At 47.9% G+C, this 15,990-nt stretch overlaps 1 protein-coding gene across 1 annotated transcript in view; it reads left to right on the top strand.

Moving 5' to 3' along the window:
• The first annotated feature begins 5,582 nt into the window (after positions 1 to 5,582).
• FOXF2 (forkhead box F2) overlaps positions 5,583 to 15,990 on the top strand; it is a 16,702-nt gene continuing 6,294 nt past the window's right edge. The window contains exon 1 of the mRNA XM_006774469.2: positions 5,583 to 5,795. Within this exon, the coding sequence (XP_006774532.1) occupies positions 5,583 to 5,795 (213 nt within the window). The remainder of the gene's footprint in view (positions 5,796 to 15,990) is intronic.

A 15,990-nucleotide genomic window follows, 5' to 3' on the forward strand; every position in this document is an offset into this window, starting at 1 on the left:
TTTCCCTAGCATTTAGAGTTCCAGACCTGCACATATTACCTTCCACAATTATCTGTACTAATTCCATAACCAGACTTTAGGAATGATGTGACTGTAACTGAAGTGGGAAAATCAGCATATCTACAAACATATCCCACTAAAATGTGAGTGCTTCATGGGAAAAATAGAGAAAGTCTGGTGACTGGTAAAAGATAAGAGAGAGGTTCAAACTTTCCCCCACTAGATCAGGAATCAGAATTATTAATGATAATTAATGTGCTATATTGCAAAAAAATCTATGACAATGTGATGTTGCCATAACAATATTGTGGGTATTTGCAAGGTAACTGTCTAGAAAAAGAAGAGCTAAGAAGTTAGACTTTATCCTTGTTTGTTAGCACTGCCTCTCTCATTCAGACACCTTGGACAACTCGATATCCTTTGAATGTCCTAAGATCATTCCTTGGGGCCTGTGTATCTTCCCTCCATCTGCCTAGATCATCCCATAGCTGGCTCATCTCAATCAAATCCCATATCAATGTCATCCCAAGGAAGACTTTCCTGGCCCACCAACAGCCCTTCTCTATTGTGTCACCCTATTATATTATCTTGACTTCTTACTGAAGGGGCACAGAATATGCCTGCCCAAAACATGCCTCTTTGACATAAAGATTATTTTGAGCTGATTACTTTGAAGAAACAGAAGGCATAGGAGACATTCTGACAACTGAGCAGAAGTTACCTTGTGTGAGGGACATTTCCACGTACAAGGCAAATATTCATCGTGTCTCCCTCTCCATACCAGAAAGAAAGGGGTGATACTAAATCACAAGACACCTACTTAAACCTCCGTAACAACCTTACCCTTGTTCCCTGGGATTTTAAAAATAATATCCCTCCACTGGCTCCCCCACCCCAGAACATCTTTCTTTTGTCTTCAGCTAAATATGGCATTTAATATGATGGCTTGGGCCATTTCAGGGGGCACTCGTTTCGTGGGTCTCTCTCATGTATACAAGAAGGGTACATGTTGTTAACTTGTGTTTGTTTATCTCTTGTTAATCAGTCTTTTATTAAGGAGGGTCGCACCAAAAGAACCTAGAAGGATAGAAGGAAAATTACTTTTCTTCCCCTATATTACCATTAGAAATTTTCTCGTTTATGTATGAACTTGTTTATAGTCTGTCTCCATACCACTTTCTCCACCTTTTTTCTATATTTGTTTGTTGTCTCTCTCCCCATCCTCAAATTTAAGCTTTAAAAGTGGAGACCTTGACTACCTTCACCTGAATGTTTCCCCCACACCTAGAATAGTGTCTAGCACAGAGTAGCATTCAAAAATGATGTGTGGAATAATGGAACTGGCTGATTAAATGAGAACTCCAGGGCCTGGCCAGCCCCTCATTTCCAACAGTGTTGTCAGCCCACACTCTCTGTCTCCTCTGCTTCCTTCCTGGGTTGGTTATTTTCTATTATAAATGGGCTCTGCCAAGGAGCCAGGAAAGTGACAAGATGGTCACAGAAAATTCCAAGGACACATCCTTCTGATTCCTGATCTAGTGGGGGAAAGTTTGAACCTCTCTCTTATCTTTAGTGCTAATAACCCCAGGGAAGGACTCTAAGTGACCAAGGTTGACCCCCTGTCTACACTCAGCCAACCAAGTGGCCAAAGGATGGGTAATACAGACAGGCATAGATCATATGACCCCACATCTGACAGTGTCATTGCAATGTGATGGGACCAGGATGACACTGAGTGAGAGAAAGGGAGCTCTCCTTAAGGATACAGGGATGCTGTCATCAGTAGCAGGAAGGAAAAGATGCTAGGCAAACTAAAATAGAAACCAAAAAAACATATATCTAGAAAGTTCTCTAGCAAGTTTTTTTTAATATATTTTACTGAGTTTTTACAGAGAGGAAGAGAGAGGGATAGAGTTAGAAACATCGATGGGAGAGAAACATCGATCAGCTGCCTCCTGCACACCTCCCACTGGGGATGTGCCCGCAACCAAGGTACATGCCCTTAACCAGAATCAAACCTGGGACCTTTCAGTCTGCAGGCCGACGCTCTATCCACTGAGCCAAACTGGTTAGGGCTCTAGCAAGTTTTTTTAATGCATTTTTACCCTATTCTCCAACACACTACTTTCTTTTGAAACTCTGAGTTATTAATGGAAGTGTCATACTGTATTGACCTCAGGGTTTACTGTTAATCTTCCAATGACTCCATTAGCCTAGTTTAAAAAAGTGAGGATGTGTTTACGTCTCCCTCTTTAAATGATTAATAGGTTAATAGACATTTGCAAAATTGTTCATGTCCCCTCAAAAAGACAAAGTGAATCATTGCAAGTAAATACAATGCAAGCAAGCTATCACACAAAAATAAAAGTGAAGTTTAGAATTTTTAAAATTATTTACATTTTCAGAGTTAATTCCTTTTCTTAAAGTAATATTTAAAGCTTTAAGAAGCATTTTAGGTAAAAGTACCTTTAATTATGCAAATGAAATATCTGCATTATTTGAGTAACATTGTTTATTCTATTCCCACCAATTGAAATTCCACATTTAACTCAAGGTATGAAGGTAAATTGCACTGTCGTTATATCAGAAAAGCAAGTGAAAACTAGAAGAAAAAGTACAAGTAATGCAGGCCAGGAAAAATATTTTTAAGGGGTGTTACCTACACTGCCCAACTCTGATCTTCACTTTGTAGGTACATCCAAAGTTCAGACATCAATCAAATCTTGGCCTCGAAACAATTTCCTAGTTAGAAAGCCATATAATGAACTTATTATATATTATAATAAATTCAAGACACTCAAATTATTTATTATTTTCACATCACTATGAATTTATACATGCTAATGTTAGAAATTTCTTCTGTAGTCAAACTTACCTGATATATGCATCCGCATTCTTTTCCTTTTGGTTAAAACCCTATGTCCATAAAACACACTATAATTCCACTTCATTGTGTTTTGTAACTGATTTACAGATGGAAAGTTCTTCAGGCTCAGATCTTTTCTGAGAGCACTCCAACTGCAGAAGTTTTCCATAGGCACAAACCACAAAACAAAAAGAAGTTTATTAAATTTGGCTTTTGCTGAGCTCAGAAGGGCAGATCCCCTCAGCCTGATGCCAACACCCACCCTCTACCTACATGAAGCAGCAGACCAAAATGGGTGATGCTTAAACCTGCTTTTCAGGTTTAAGGGTCTGTCATCAAACACTGTTAATCAGTCTTTTATTAAGGAGGCTTTCACGGAAAGAGAATCTATCACTCCCTACCTTCTTTACCTTGCCCCTCTCTGACACTTGTCCAGACCCACAAATGCATCCTATTCCCTTATTCAGATGAGCATCACTGTCCAAAAGACCTACATACTCCTCTCCTCCCCAACCACCACCCCCAAATCATGCCTGCCCAGTTGACCTGTTTAACTTAACACACCAATTTTGTCCCAAAATTTGGGTTCTAGAGGTTTAGTTTTTATTTTCAAGTCCCCAAACAAAATTTCCTTTCACTGGGAGAAGAAAACTTTAAGAGCCTCTCTTTTGCTGAATGAAAAGTTGACAAATGGAAATAACTCGGTCTTTTTTAAAGCTGAGAACTAACCATAGCTGAGTGTCTCATTAGGATACCTGCAGTGGAACAGCCTCATTTGCTAGTTAATAACCAACAAGTAATAAACAAAAGGAATATTTGCTTTTTCCCAAAATATACATTAGCTCTCTTATAATAGGAAAAATAATATTCTAAATCTAACCTTGACAGGGAAAGTGATGTGGGACGTTACAATAGAACAGACAGCAAAGTTACATATAGAAATACTGGCCACCAATCTGGAGATGAAATTTTAGCTGCAAAAGCCAGTAATGAAAAGAAGGAAGAAAAAGATCCGATAAAGAAAAGCTGTTTTGTGCCAGATCGTTTTAGGAGTAAGAGTTTATGAGAACGATTTGTTTAAATGGCTATTAAACTATGAAGGTGTTTATATATGTAAAATATGCATATTGGAGGAAGTCAGCTGGTAGCTTCATGCTCCTGAGGGGAAATCCAAAATTCATTACCAATCGTTGGTCTACTGTAGGGAAGTCTGCAAACCCCAGGGGCCTAGAATTCTTAAAAGGCCATTCAAGCCTCAGGTGGACTCGGTTATTTCTCCATTTTCCCTGTCCTTCCGCTTTTCTTTCCTTAAAAAACTTCTTATAGGATTTGCATTTGAAGAGGTTCAAGAGATCACTTCCCTCTCACTCTGCCCCTCCTGGCCCAGCGGAGCAGCCGCGTCCGGACCCCCTCCAGAACGCCCTCCGAGTCCCCCTGCCCGGAGCCGCGGCTCCACCTGAAGTTTTGCGCCTTGCGCCCTTCCCTGCGGCCACCACGGGGCTGATTTTGCCTTCAGAGTCCAACCTGCCCCTTACTGGGCCCCACACCTCTTCCCGAGCCCAAGGCCCCCGCTAATCCCAAGTGGCAGAGCGGCATTTATTGTCTGCCTTTCCAAGCAGTGTTCCATGACAGGCCTGAGCCAGAGAAGACCCTGACCAAGATCAGACACGGGAGAGTCCGAAGGCACTAAAAGGAAAATATTCTCCCTGCTTTCCACCCCCAGCTTCTAAAGTTGTCGCCCTCTGAGCTTCGTTTCCATTACACTCCGACCCGACCAGGACACCCTTCCACTCTGAGGGCGCGGTAGCGCACCGCTGCCCAAAGCACCCATCATCCCAAACAACTTGGCCCGCATTGAGTCATCCGGACGATGCAGCCAAAGCACCGCACTTTGCGCTAAATCAAGTTTGATGCGGGTCACCAGGCCCCTTATTAGACAGCAGGGCGGGCCTTCGCTCCCAGAAGCGCCCAGCCTCCGAGTGCCCCGGGCCGCACGCACCTGCTTCCGGGCAGGGCTTGAGCCTTAAGCCAGGGGTCCTGCCCGGGACTTTTCGTACTTTCTCTTAGGTCCGTTTATAACTCTTAATTCTTAATCGAATATTAAAACTGAAACCAAGCCCAAGAGTGTGGCTGTGGCTGGCCCCGTTAGCCCTAGGCCCTTCGGACCGCAACTGGAAGTCACCCCGCGGGGAAAGGAGATCCGAAGTCAGAGGAATCTTCGTGGTCAATTTCATGGCTGATGTTTGTTGAGCAACCCCCCTCCCGTGCTGCTTGCTATTCTACGCTCTTGATGTGGATTAATTAATTCGTTTAATCCTCCCAGCAACTTTATAAGCAGCTAATATGATCCCAATTATAAAATGACGAAATTGAAATCCCGAAAAATAACTTATTCAAGGTCTTGTAACTAGAAGTGCAGGGTGTATTGGGGCGGGGAGGTACACAGAAAAAAAATTAAGTGGGCAGAAAGCATTTACGACTTTAGTATTTAAATCGCAGATTATATTTCAGAATTAGAGTTGCCTGAAACTCATGGGGTTGGGTGGGGGGTGCCGGCAGTGGCCCTTTGTTTCCCGCCCAAACAGGAGGCTGAGGGACCCAAGCCCGCCGCCCAGGGCTCCCGGGCGCTGTGGTTTGGGTGGATGGTGAAGGATCTTTGCCTGCCTTGTAGCCTCCCACAGGGCGGTCCAGAGCCTGCGTTTGTTGCAAACGGGAAATGGGGCGGAAAGGAGGAAATTTCCGCCTGAAACAAATTCCGGCCCCTGCTTTGCTTTCGGCTCAAATCAGCGAGCAGCCCACCAGGCGCCCTTGCAACTCCTGCAGCAGCATGCGAGCAAGTTTTTCTGCTGCGCTTTCATGCTTTCCTGGAGATATCTCAGGGCAGAGAAACTCCTCAAGTGCAGATCAGCGGTCTGTGGCTCGATCCCCAGTGAGCGAGCCCAGATCCCACACAGCCCTCCGCTTGTGCCTGGCATTATTCTGCAGGTGTTTCCCGGAGGCACACTTTGCTCAAGACAAATGACGCTCTACACACACACACACACACACACACACACGCGCGCGCGCATCGCCTTGGTCACGGTGCCCATCCCGATCAGAGGGCGAGCGCCCAGGCCCGGATGATGCGAAACAGATCCCGCCTACGTCTGCGTGAACCCCACCAAAGGAAATATCGCCCCTTCCCCGCGAGCCCCGAGAGAACTCACGCATCTTGGTTGTGCCCCGCGGCCCACACCCGGAGAGACCCCCAGAGAGACCCATGCCCAGCAGAGGTAGCTTAAACTTATAGACAATGGACACATCTTTTCGTTATTAAGGACAAAATACAAAATGCATATGAGAGAGTTTTGTGGGGAGGAAAGAGCCCAGGTACGGTGAAACTTACAGTATCTTAAAACAAATAGCGTTTTTGTTCCTTTGGGCAAAAAACAATAATATAAATGTATATGTCAATATATGTTAATGCGTTTTGCAATTTTTTACATATATTTTTATTGATTACAGACAGGGAGAGAGATAGAAACATCAATGATGAGGGAGAATCTGATGGCTGCCTCCTGCACTCCCCACACTGGAGATAAAGCCTGCAAGCCCCGCTCTGACCTTAAAGAAAGGTGACTTCCTGAATCATAGATCTATGGTCAACCACTAAGCCATGCGGGCCGGGCACTTTTTACAATTTTTATTTCACCTTTATAGTCACTGTGGGAGAGGGCCTGTTACTGTTTTTGTAATTTGCAATTTACCAAAAAAATTTAGATAGTGAAGCTCAGAGACTTACCCACAGTTACGAGAAACAGGTGCGTTGTCAAACAAAATCTAGGGCTATGTATGACCACCGCATAGCTATTCATCTGATCAGCGTTGCATTGAAAAAGAGGGAAATGCTAAAAACTATGGTAACATGTATTGCGTGGTGGTGCAGAAAAAGCAGACAACTCAATAAAATATTTGCACAGAGGCATAGTGTGGACTGGTGGTTGAGGGGATGGGCCAACCAGTGCCTCGTGTTCCACCCCACTCCTCCCAGGATACCTTCACTTTTCTAGCCTAGTCCAACATCCTCCTACAGGCATTTAGAAAGAACACAAAAAAGTCTTTCCTGGCTGCCCACTGCCTGGGTAAACAATTTGGAACTACTCTATGGTCCACATGGACAAATATACATACACAAATATCCACATGTATAGATCTACGCAAAGGAACGTGTAATCTTGCAATAAAATTAATGTCATATGTATGATCTGGTATGAATGTATGGAGGCAGTGTGGCATCAACTCTGGGAGCTGAACAGAGGAGCACCCCTTTTCACAGCCCTAGCCCTGGTGAGGATGGGGAAAGGACAAAGCCTGGAAAAAGCCAAGAACCAGGGCTGGAAGTCACTTGTGGGGAGGAAGCAGCAGGATGGACAGTTCTGTTTGTAAAACACACATCCAGAACAATTTCAAACTTCCCCAAGGAAACGTGATTGTCTGTGCCAAATGTAATTTTAGGTATGGAGAGCTAGAACTGGAAGGCATGGGGAAAAGTAATAAGGTCTACTTGTAGAACATGATTTCTGAATTTGCCCTAAAATATTTCAGCAAGAAATGAAAATAGAAAAGAGATAAATGAAGCAAGTATGGCATATCCTTGATAATTGTTAAATCTGGGTGATGGGTATATGAGGGAGGGCTAATTGTATACCCTGTCCACTTATGTGTACTAAGAAACTTTTCATAATATATTTTTTTAAAATAAAAACTCAACATCTTCACTTAAAATGGGTGTGTTTTATTGTATGTAAAGTATGCCTCAATAAAGTTAATTTTTAGAAGTTGTGTGTTTTTTTTTCCCATAAAAGTCAGTTACTATGAAGAATGCCTTCTTGTTTTCTGAAAGATAAAGTCCAGTTGCTTCTGTTGCAGAGGATGATCTGACCGGTGGGTAAATCTTGGTCTGAAGTTTCAAATCTAGTGCCCCTGGCTTTCTTGACTGCTAAGCCTACCTCCACCTGGCCTGTCATCCCTCCCCCACTTTGTATCCAGCAGGTCGCAAAAGAGCCCCCAATATTCCTTTTTATCTTGCAGACTTTAAAAAGGACAAGTTTAGGGGGCAAAAAGTTGTCTTCCTGTTACTGTAGACCCAGAAGGCAAGAGTAGTTTTGGAGGCACTTCACGATGAGACCCCTGAGGTCCAGAAGGGAAAGGCTTTCCCCAGTTCCTCGCTCCAGAAGGGACGGAGCTGGCTTCTCCCGAGACTCTGGTCTGTTTTCTACTAGATCTCAGGACAGCTCCAGGAACCAAAATAACTGAACTGAATCCTGAATTTCTTCTGCAAGTTTGAAGAAATTCAAACATTCCTACTCGTGTGTGCAATGGATAGAGCTCATTTCAATAGCTGTGTACAAGTATGTGGCTAATTTTCTACTTTATATTTTAACGGGGTGGAGGCTTAGAAAAAGCAGAATATGTCCTAAGGTGGGCAACCGAGTATAAGGTAAGCAATATTTAAAGGAATCTGTTCACCTGAGGACCAAACACTGACCGGCTGGAGGCCAGACCTGGGCCGGGTGCGCGGAGAGCCTTAGGCAAGTGAAGGGGAGTGGAGGGGGTGCACCAGAGTCAGCCTCGCCTAGCGCGATTCCCGAGAGCCTGGCGCCACCCAGCGGAAGCGAGAAGAACTCTAGCCTCTACCGGGAGGTGCCTAAGACAAAAGGGAGGCACAGCGGCTACACAGAAGAATGGGAGGATTCTCGTAGGGAGGGGAGGTAACGCCCATTTGACAACCGCAAAAACACAGGCCCGGTCCTCGCAGTTCACCGCTCTCCACCAATAAAGACACCATGACTAAGGCCCCAAAAGCATACCGGACAAGCCGAGACGCTCCTCCTCCTTGGAACCCCAAGATGACAAGTGCTTTCTCCTAAATGCAAACAAGCCCCACTGAGAAGCCTTTGGTGTTAACGTTCAAGGCAGAGCGGCGGGGGGCGGGGGGTTGTGCGTGGCCTTGCTGGCTGCGTGATGCAGGCACGAGGAGAGTCTAAGCAGGGGTGTGGGGGAGAGGGCTAGGGGGGCTGTGTAAATCATTTGGAGGGATTTTTGGCCCCAGTCCCTGTTTCCGAAAGGTTGTGGGATGGCTTTGACGTTGATTATATAGCTGTTCTCTTTTCAAGTGCGCGCCCCTCCCCACCGCAGCCCGTCTGGTGTGCGAGGATTGTGTTTGAAAGGGAGGAAGCATTCTTGAAGTGGTGGGTGATGGATTGTCTAAACCCTTCTGGGACATTTTGGGCGGTGGTTTTTGAGGCAGTTCATCAATAAGACCCCTCTGAGGGGAGAGGAGAGGGAGAGGGACAGGGAGAGGGAGAGGGAGAGGGAGAGAAACAGCCTCCACCTCGCAGCCCCAAGGCCCCAGGACTGGAAAAGAACCTTTGTGAGCAGGGGCGGGAGTTGGGGGTGGGATGAGAGGAGGGCAGAGCTCCCGCAGGTGGAGACTTAGCCTTGCCTGGAACCCTCCTCAGCAGCAGCCTTTCAGGCTGCTCCGCGTGGGTGACGCGGGGTGATTTATTTGGGGAGGGGATGGGGAACAGCGGACAGGCTGGTGGGTTCTCAACATCAGGGTGTCAGGGAAGCAGAAAGAAAGTGGAGGTGCCAGAGGTGATTTCACCTTTTAGATTCTTCTTCCGCCAGTTCCTCAGCCACACTCGCTGCCTGTGGTTTCCCGTGGTATAGATTTCTTTTCGAAGCCCTGACCAAAACCCTGTCCAACTCTCCCAAGCTGGAGGCGGGAGATGGAGGGAGGACGAGGATGACCTGGTTTAAGCCTTCCAGACGGTCCGTGGGTTCAGAGCCCCGGGGACACAGCCTGTGACTCTGCCCAGCCTCTTCCTTCTCGTGGAGCACCAGCCTCCAGAGATGGCCCACTCGGGGGTCTCTCAGCCCCAAACATGGTTTCCTCTGGGCCTATCCAAGGTGAGGCTGCCCTGGGGTTGAGACCCCCGATGTGGAACCCGGTGGTAGCCAGGTAGGACTCGAAACCTCGAGGGTAAGACCCACCTGGAGCGGCCTTGCCCGCCCACAGAGCCGCGGTACCCCCTGCTTTCCTGGCCTCTTCCGTCCTAGCGCCCGAGCGCCGCGTAATCCCTTCCCCTCAAGCCTGCCTCTCTGGCCTTTTGCCTTCTAAGGCGCCGGGGTTGCATCAAGAAGCTGCCTTCCTCCCTTCCGCACAGGGGTCAGGCCGCCCCCCGGAATAGGGACTAACTGCTGACTGAGATGGGGGCGGGTTGGGGAATGTTGCGGGGTGGGTCGGAGGCAAGGCTCTCCAAAGGCAGCACCTCCCGAGGACCAGTCTGGACGCCCCCAGGTCCCCAGTCGGGCTTCGGGCGCCTAGCAGGTTTTATTTATCCCCACAGAGGATGCTGGAGGACAAAAGAAAGATTTGGACGTCAGAGCTGATTTATATTTTTGGAAGAGCTACGTTTCCTTTTCTGAAGAGAAGCGAGCGCGCTCCGTATCCTGAGCTCAGCGGGGAGGACTAGAGGGGAGTTTTGACGCTCCAGGAAGTTCACCTACCTCAGCGCCCCGCGGAATCCACAGCCCTTGGAGATATTTATTTATTTGGGGGAGGGGCGACGGGTAAGAGGAGTTCGGCCAGACACCAGAAGAAAACCCGACTCTAGCTGGGTAGGGACCTCCAGGGAGCCTCTCTGCCCGTGACCCCTAAGTGGGCTGGCCTCTCTCCCCAGGCACGGCCTTGGACTTGCGGACGCGTTTAGCTGGTGCGTTCCGCAGCCCTCCGGGCTTCCCCCTCCTGGTCCCGCGAACCCTCGGGGCTGGGCCCGGCCCTTTTGCCAGCCCTGCCCGGCGTGCGGGCTAGGCCCCGCCACGTTCCTCCCAGCCTGGGGAGGCAGGCAGATGCGGTAGGCACGGGGCCTCCCTAGGCGTGGGGCCGCGGGCTCTGTGGCCACCCGGGCCAGACGCACAGTCTGGTGGGCACAGGGGAAGGGATGCTGAGCTCCAGGTGCGGCCTGTCTCCGCGCGTTTCAGTCTCACCGCGGGTGATTTTCCTCCCAGCAGCACAAGTGGACCTAGAATTAACACGCTGTGAGGCACCGGCACACACAGTTGCTTCTGCCTTTCTTGCTCCCAAGACTGAGACTGTGTGGTACAGGCTTCCCTCCTTGTCTTTCGCCAGTGGGAGCCCACTCATTCCAACTCCCACAGGAGACGCACAAATTGTGTCTATTCCAGCTCGGTGTAATTTCTCTCCTCTCGAAGGCATACAGTTGCCTTTTAAGAGGAATGACTGGTCCTGCCATAGAAACCCTCTTCTCGATGTCCAGCCCGCCCCGCACACACAAATAAACCTGCAGGCTGTGGGTGATGCCTAAGGCAGGTGTCTGGTCTGATACCTCTTCACCCACACCCTGAGTCAGGGCCCGCTGGCAGCTGGGTGGACTGCCTGTCGAGCACTCCAAAGTTGTCTCTCCTCACCAAGGGGAACGAAATCTGAGATAGGAAGAGGCGCCGTTTCCCCGTGGAGCTCTGGTAAACTGGACTTTTTTCTCCCTCTCCAAACACCTCAGACCTGACCAAGTGGGGGATCAAGTCATGCCCAATCCAGACCCAGGAGATCTGGGTCTATCCACGGACCTCTCCAGCTACATATATAAAAAAAGAGCCCTGCCCGGGACACAGGCGTTTGGAGAGCGGAAGAATCTATCCAAATAAACATTTGGAATTGGGTGGCTGATGTTCAAACCCGGAGGTCTGGGGGTTTCTGGACGGAGGAAGCAGAACAGACGCTGAGAAGGATATAGAATTCACAGTTGCCCCTCCTCGCCAAGTTCTCTCGACTCCAGTCTAGGCGTCTCTTCCTGGCCTCCTGGATGGATTTTCTATCATAAAGTTTCTAGAGCGGACCCTGTGGCACGCAGGCTCCTGGTCCTTCGTGGTTTCTTCAAACAGTTGACAGCCCCTAGACCTCAGCACCGAGTCCCCTCATTCCCCAAGTAGAAAGTCCTCCCAGGAGTTAAGAATCCTCTACAAACATTAACTTTGTATCAAAACACAGGGTGAACAGAGTGGTTTCAAACTGAATTGAGAAGAGACTTTGCTCTGGCATGGCTGGTGGAAGAAAGGGAGGGGCAAGAAGAAGAAGTGCCCAGTGGAGGCGAGTTCATAGATGCAGTAAACAGCATTGGTGCAAACGCATCTCTGGTGGGTTACTGGTTTAGTCTAAGCCCTTTCATGTAAAACCCACGAAGCACGGGAAGCATGCTAAAAACACAAAATTTAAACTGCAATAATGAAGATTTCCTAGAATAAAATGCTGATTGCAAAACAAAATGGGAGAAAACCAAGCATCACGAAGTTTACACTCCCCTGCACATGAGCAGAGGCGGGCCTTTGGGGTTTGGAGCTGGTAAGGAACCTCCAGTCCAGTCCAGGACAGTCTCCAAAGGGGAGGAAGAGCACCAGTTGGGAGAGGGGACCAGCTGCACTGAGACTGTGTATTTCTGGTTAACCAAGGAGCGCCTGGGCTGATCTACACTCACTTTAAGGACCCATACCTTTCCTTCCCTAAGAAAAAGAAATCAAGGGTTTTGTTTGTAAAGAGGTGAGGGTCGGTAGGTCGGGAAGATCTCAGGACCATAAGAAGGGACTCAGAGAGGGAAGCATCCTAAGCAAGGATGCTTTATCTCTGTTCCAGAGACAAACACGACTTCCCTTTAAACCATCTGCTAAGCAGAAATTGAGATATTCTTGCCAGGGGTAAAGAATTTGACATAATTTGTTACCACAGGCATTCTTACCCAGGAGGTTTGTATAAATTGGTAATTAAAACAAAGTTCAGAGAGGTTTTGCTGTGATGTAGTGGAAGCAGAATGGGAGTGGACACCTGGGCCTGTGCTACAGGTTCCTTTGTCACTTGCTCAGGTGTGACTTTCAGGTAATCAGCTGGTCTTTCTAAGCTTCAGTTTCCTTACCTCTAAAGGGTGGATGAGGATCATGTGCCAGTGCCATGATGTGCGTAGAAAAGCATGTACCTGTGAATTCTATAAGGAACAAATGCAGGATTTAGTCTTTGTAGATGTGGGGGTCTCTGCCAGGGGCACAGTTTCCATAGGCAGAAATAAGATCTCCGAGAGAGTTTTGACAAAGAGCCCTTTCCTGTTCAGAAGATCACCAACCTTTTTATCTTGTTGGAGTGCAGGGCGATATTGAGACCCCTAGGAAGAGAAAGGCTCTAGGTCAGCTGACCTGCTCCTGGCTGGGGCTCTCACTGCTCTCCTCCATTGTCCTTCCAGGACTTGCCTAGCATCCTGTAATACCCATCAAACTATAAGTGGCATTTCTTGCAAGTTTAGAGAAATAGATACCACTGTCACTTGAATGAGGAAGGGAGCCTTTAAAAATCCCTGATAAGTTACCCATTTGAATTGGTAGAAACTAACAATGTGTAGAGCGGGTGTTTGTCTTAAAGAGTATCTGTGGACTCCCCAATATCACTGGCAAAATGGGAGTATTCTGAGAATAGGCTCCAAAGCTTCCATCATGTTTTCAAAAAGACTCCTGACCCCCAAATTAGAAACTACTGGTATACAAGGTTATTCCAAGCCCTGACTGGATTTTAGGTTTGATGCTATTTATTGTTCAGTCTCTGGGTCTTAAAACCTTTTAGGGCCTAACAGCCAAAGTACATAGAATCCTCCAAGTGCAGAAAATCAGAGAGGGTCTAGTGACAGTGATATTCACTTGCTGAATTTCCCCCCAAACCCATTGCCCACCACCCCATCTACAAATGAAATAATTGCCTTCTTTCTTTCTAGGCTTCTGGCCAATTATCTTCTCAACACACACACACACAGAGAGAGAGAGAACGAGAGAGAGAGAGAGAGAGAGAGAGAGAGAGAGAGAGAGGAGCGTCTTTAATATTATCAGTCCTGACTCCACTTTCTATTTTATTTATTTTTCAGACACTTAATGCATTGATTTAGTGAACACACTATATTTACTTCTATATTTAATTACTTATATTTAAATTATTCCATGCAAAATGACAAAAAGAAGATAAGAGGAAAAAGCTACAAAATAAATAGGGACCCATCCCTAAAAAAATAAAATAAAATAAACAAAACAAACACACACAAAAACTGCTCTCCAGTCACTCAGAAAGAAATTCTTAGAAGTGGAAACTACTGCAAACCCCTACCCCAACTCAATCAAAACATCCCATCCGGAAAAGAACGACTTGTTTCTTTTTTCTATTGGAAATGGGCGGTAAACTGAGTTCATTTTGGCCATGTTTTCTTAGCTGACTCTGGGCTACAATCAAGCCATTTTCGGACACATTCCCATGTAGGTACCAGGGGTGCTCTGGAGGAAGCTGTCGACGCCTGTTCAACTAATTTAGGTTTTCTTTGTCTAATTACTGTGGAGCTTAGGGAAAAGGAGCCCGGCTCAAGGCAGTAAACTGACACTCAGTCTCTGTGTGTGGTATCCAGGCAGGGTTTGATGGAAAAAGCCTGCTTCCACTCAACTTCAGGTCACTGTCTGGGGCCAGACCCAGCCCAACCCCCAGCCTCCTCCTCCCACCATTCCCACTCTTCTTTTCTACAGCCCCACTGGCACACGCAGCCAGGAGCAGTCCCCCAGGCACTTTAGGGGCACAGATAGCTAATGCCAGCCCCAAGAGGCCTGGTTTGGTTCTGTTCCACCCAAGGCTCTTTGTTGCCCACCATTCACAGGATCTCAGCACAACTCCCCCTTCTCCCGACCTAACATCTCCCCAGGTTTCTCAGCACTCAGGTTTGCACCTTGCTCCTTTCAGAGTGGAGGCAGAGGTGTGCCCAGACCTGCCTCCCATGTGGTCCTCTGAAGTACCCCCCCTTCCCAACAGCCCCCATCAGCCCTTGTGTGGCCGGCCAGCTCCCAGGCCCGCTGCTTTCCACCTCCTATGTCCAGCCCCTGTTCCCGGTCAGACTACATTTCCTTGCACGTGCAATCCAATAACTAACTGTCCAGTCACACTGGAACTAATTCCTCCCAGGGCACAACTTCTCTCCCAGGCAGACTCTTACTCAGAGAGGAATTAGCCACACTGTGGTGGTGTATTTGCCCAGAAAACATACCTTCCCCATAATTGTGTTGGTGGACAGCTTGAGAGTGAGGATATAAATCTAGTTGCAGTAACACACCTCGTTCTGGACGGAATATAAATACATCTATCTCACTTATCTCACTCAGCACCAGCCTTCTTTTTGCATTTTTTACAAAGCATCAAGAGAAAAACACAAAGGAAGTGCAAACAAATGCAAAATAAGTCCTATTCGACCAGACTTCCAGCTTCTCTAAAGTCTTCTCTATCTAAACCCCTCTTCTCAAAGTTCAGCAAACGCTCATGATTGCCCCAAGCCATAACCCTGGGGCGCTAGGGCGCCCTGGCTCCTCGCCCCGTCCTCTACTAACAATTGTGGAGCCTGCAGGTCCTGTCTGAAAGAGAGAGGACTGGCACGTTACCTTTGGGCGTCTGGCACCCTGGCGTGCTGAGTGCTGCAATGTCTAAATGAAGTTGACAGATGGTGTCAGTGCGGGCACCGGAAGAAGACAGCTAAGAAGGCTCCCAGCGGCGGGCAGCCGCACCAGTGGCAGCACCACTGGGCCTGGGACAGGCAAGGAGGAAGAGGAGGAGGAGGAGGAGGAGCAGGAGGGGGGAGAGTAAGGAGAAAGGGGAGGGAAGATGGGGAGAAGGAGGAGAAGGGGGAGGAGAAAGGAGAGGAGCGATAAGTCCAATCCACTGAGGTCAGCTAGTGTCTGGGATAAGCGGCCAGGGTGCTGTAAGGGACAGAAGGAATATTTCTTAAAGCCATAGGTGGTCGAGGTTTGCTTGGGGTGGGGGTCATCCTAGCAAAAAGGGGAATAGTCTATGATCGCCTCCTTTTAAGGAAGGTGGGTGGGGGAGAGGGAAAGAGGCCCTGAGAGGAATTGAAAGACCGAGGGGGACCCTGTAGGACGAGGAAGGAGATAAGATAGGAGCCCTGCCGCCAGGTTGGGAGTGGGGGGCAGTTTGAGGGCCCAGGAGGAGCGTGCCCTCCCCCAGGCGGCGGCGGGAGGAGGGGACAGGGAGGGGTAGGGGTGGAGGG

This window comes from Myotis davidii, unplaced genomic scaffold (assembly GCF_000327345.1).
Source record: "Myotis davidii unplaced genomic scaffold, ASM32734v1 scaffold486, whole genome shotgun sequence".
Classification (NCBI taxonomy): domain Eukaryota; kingdom Metazoa; phylum Chordata; class Mammalia; order Chiroptera; family Vespertilionidae; genus Myotis; species Myotis davidii.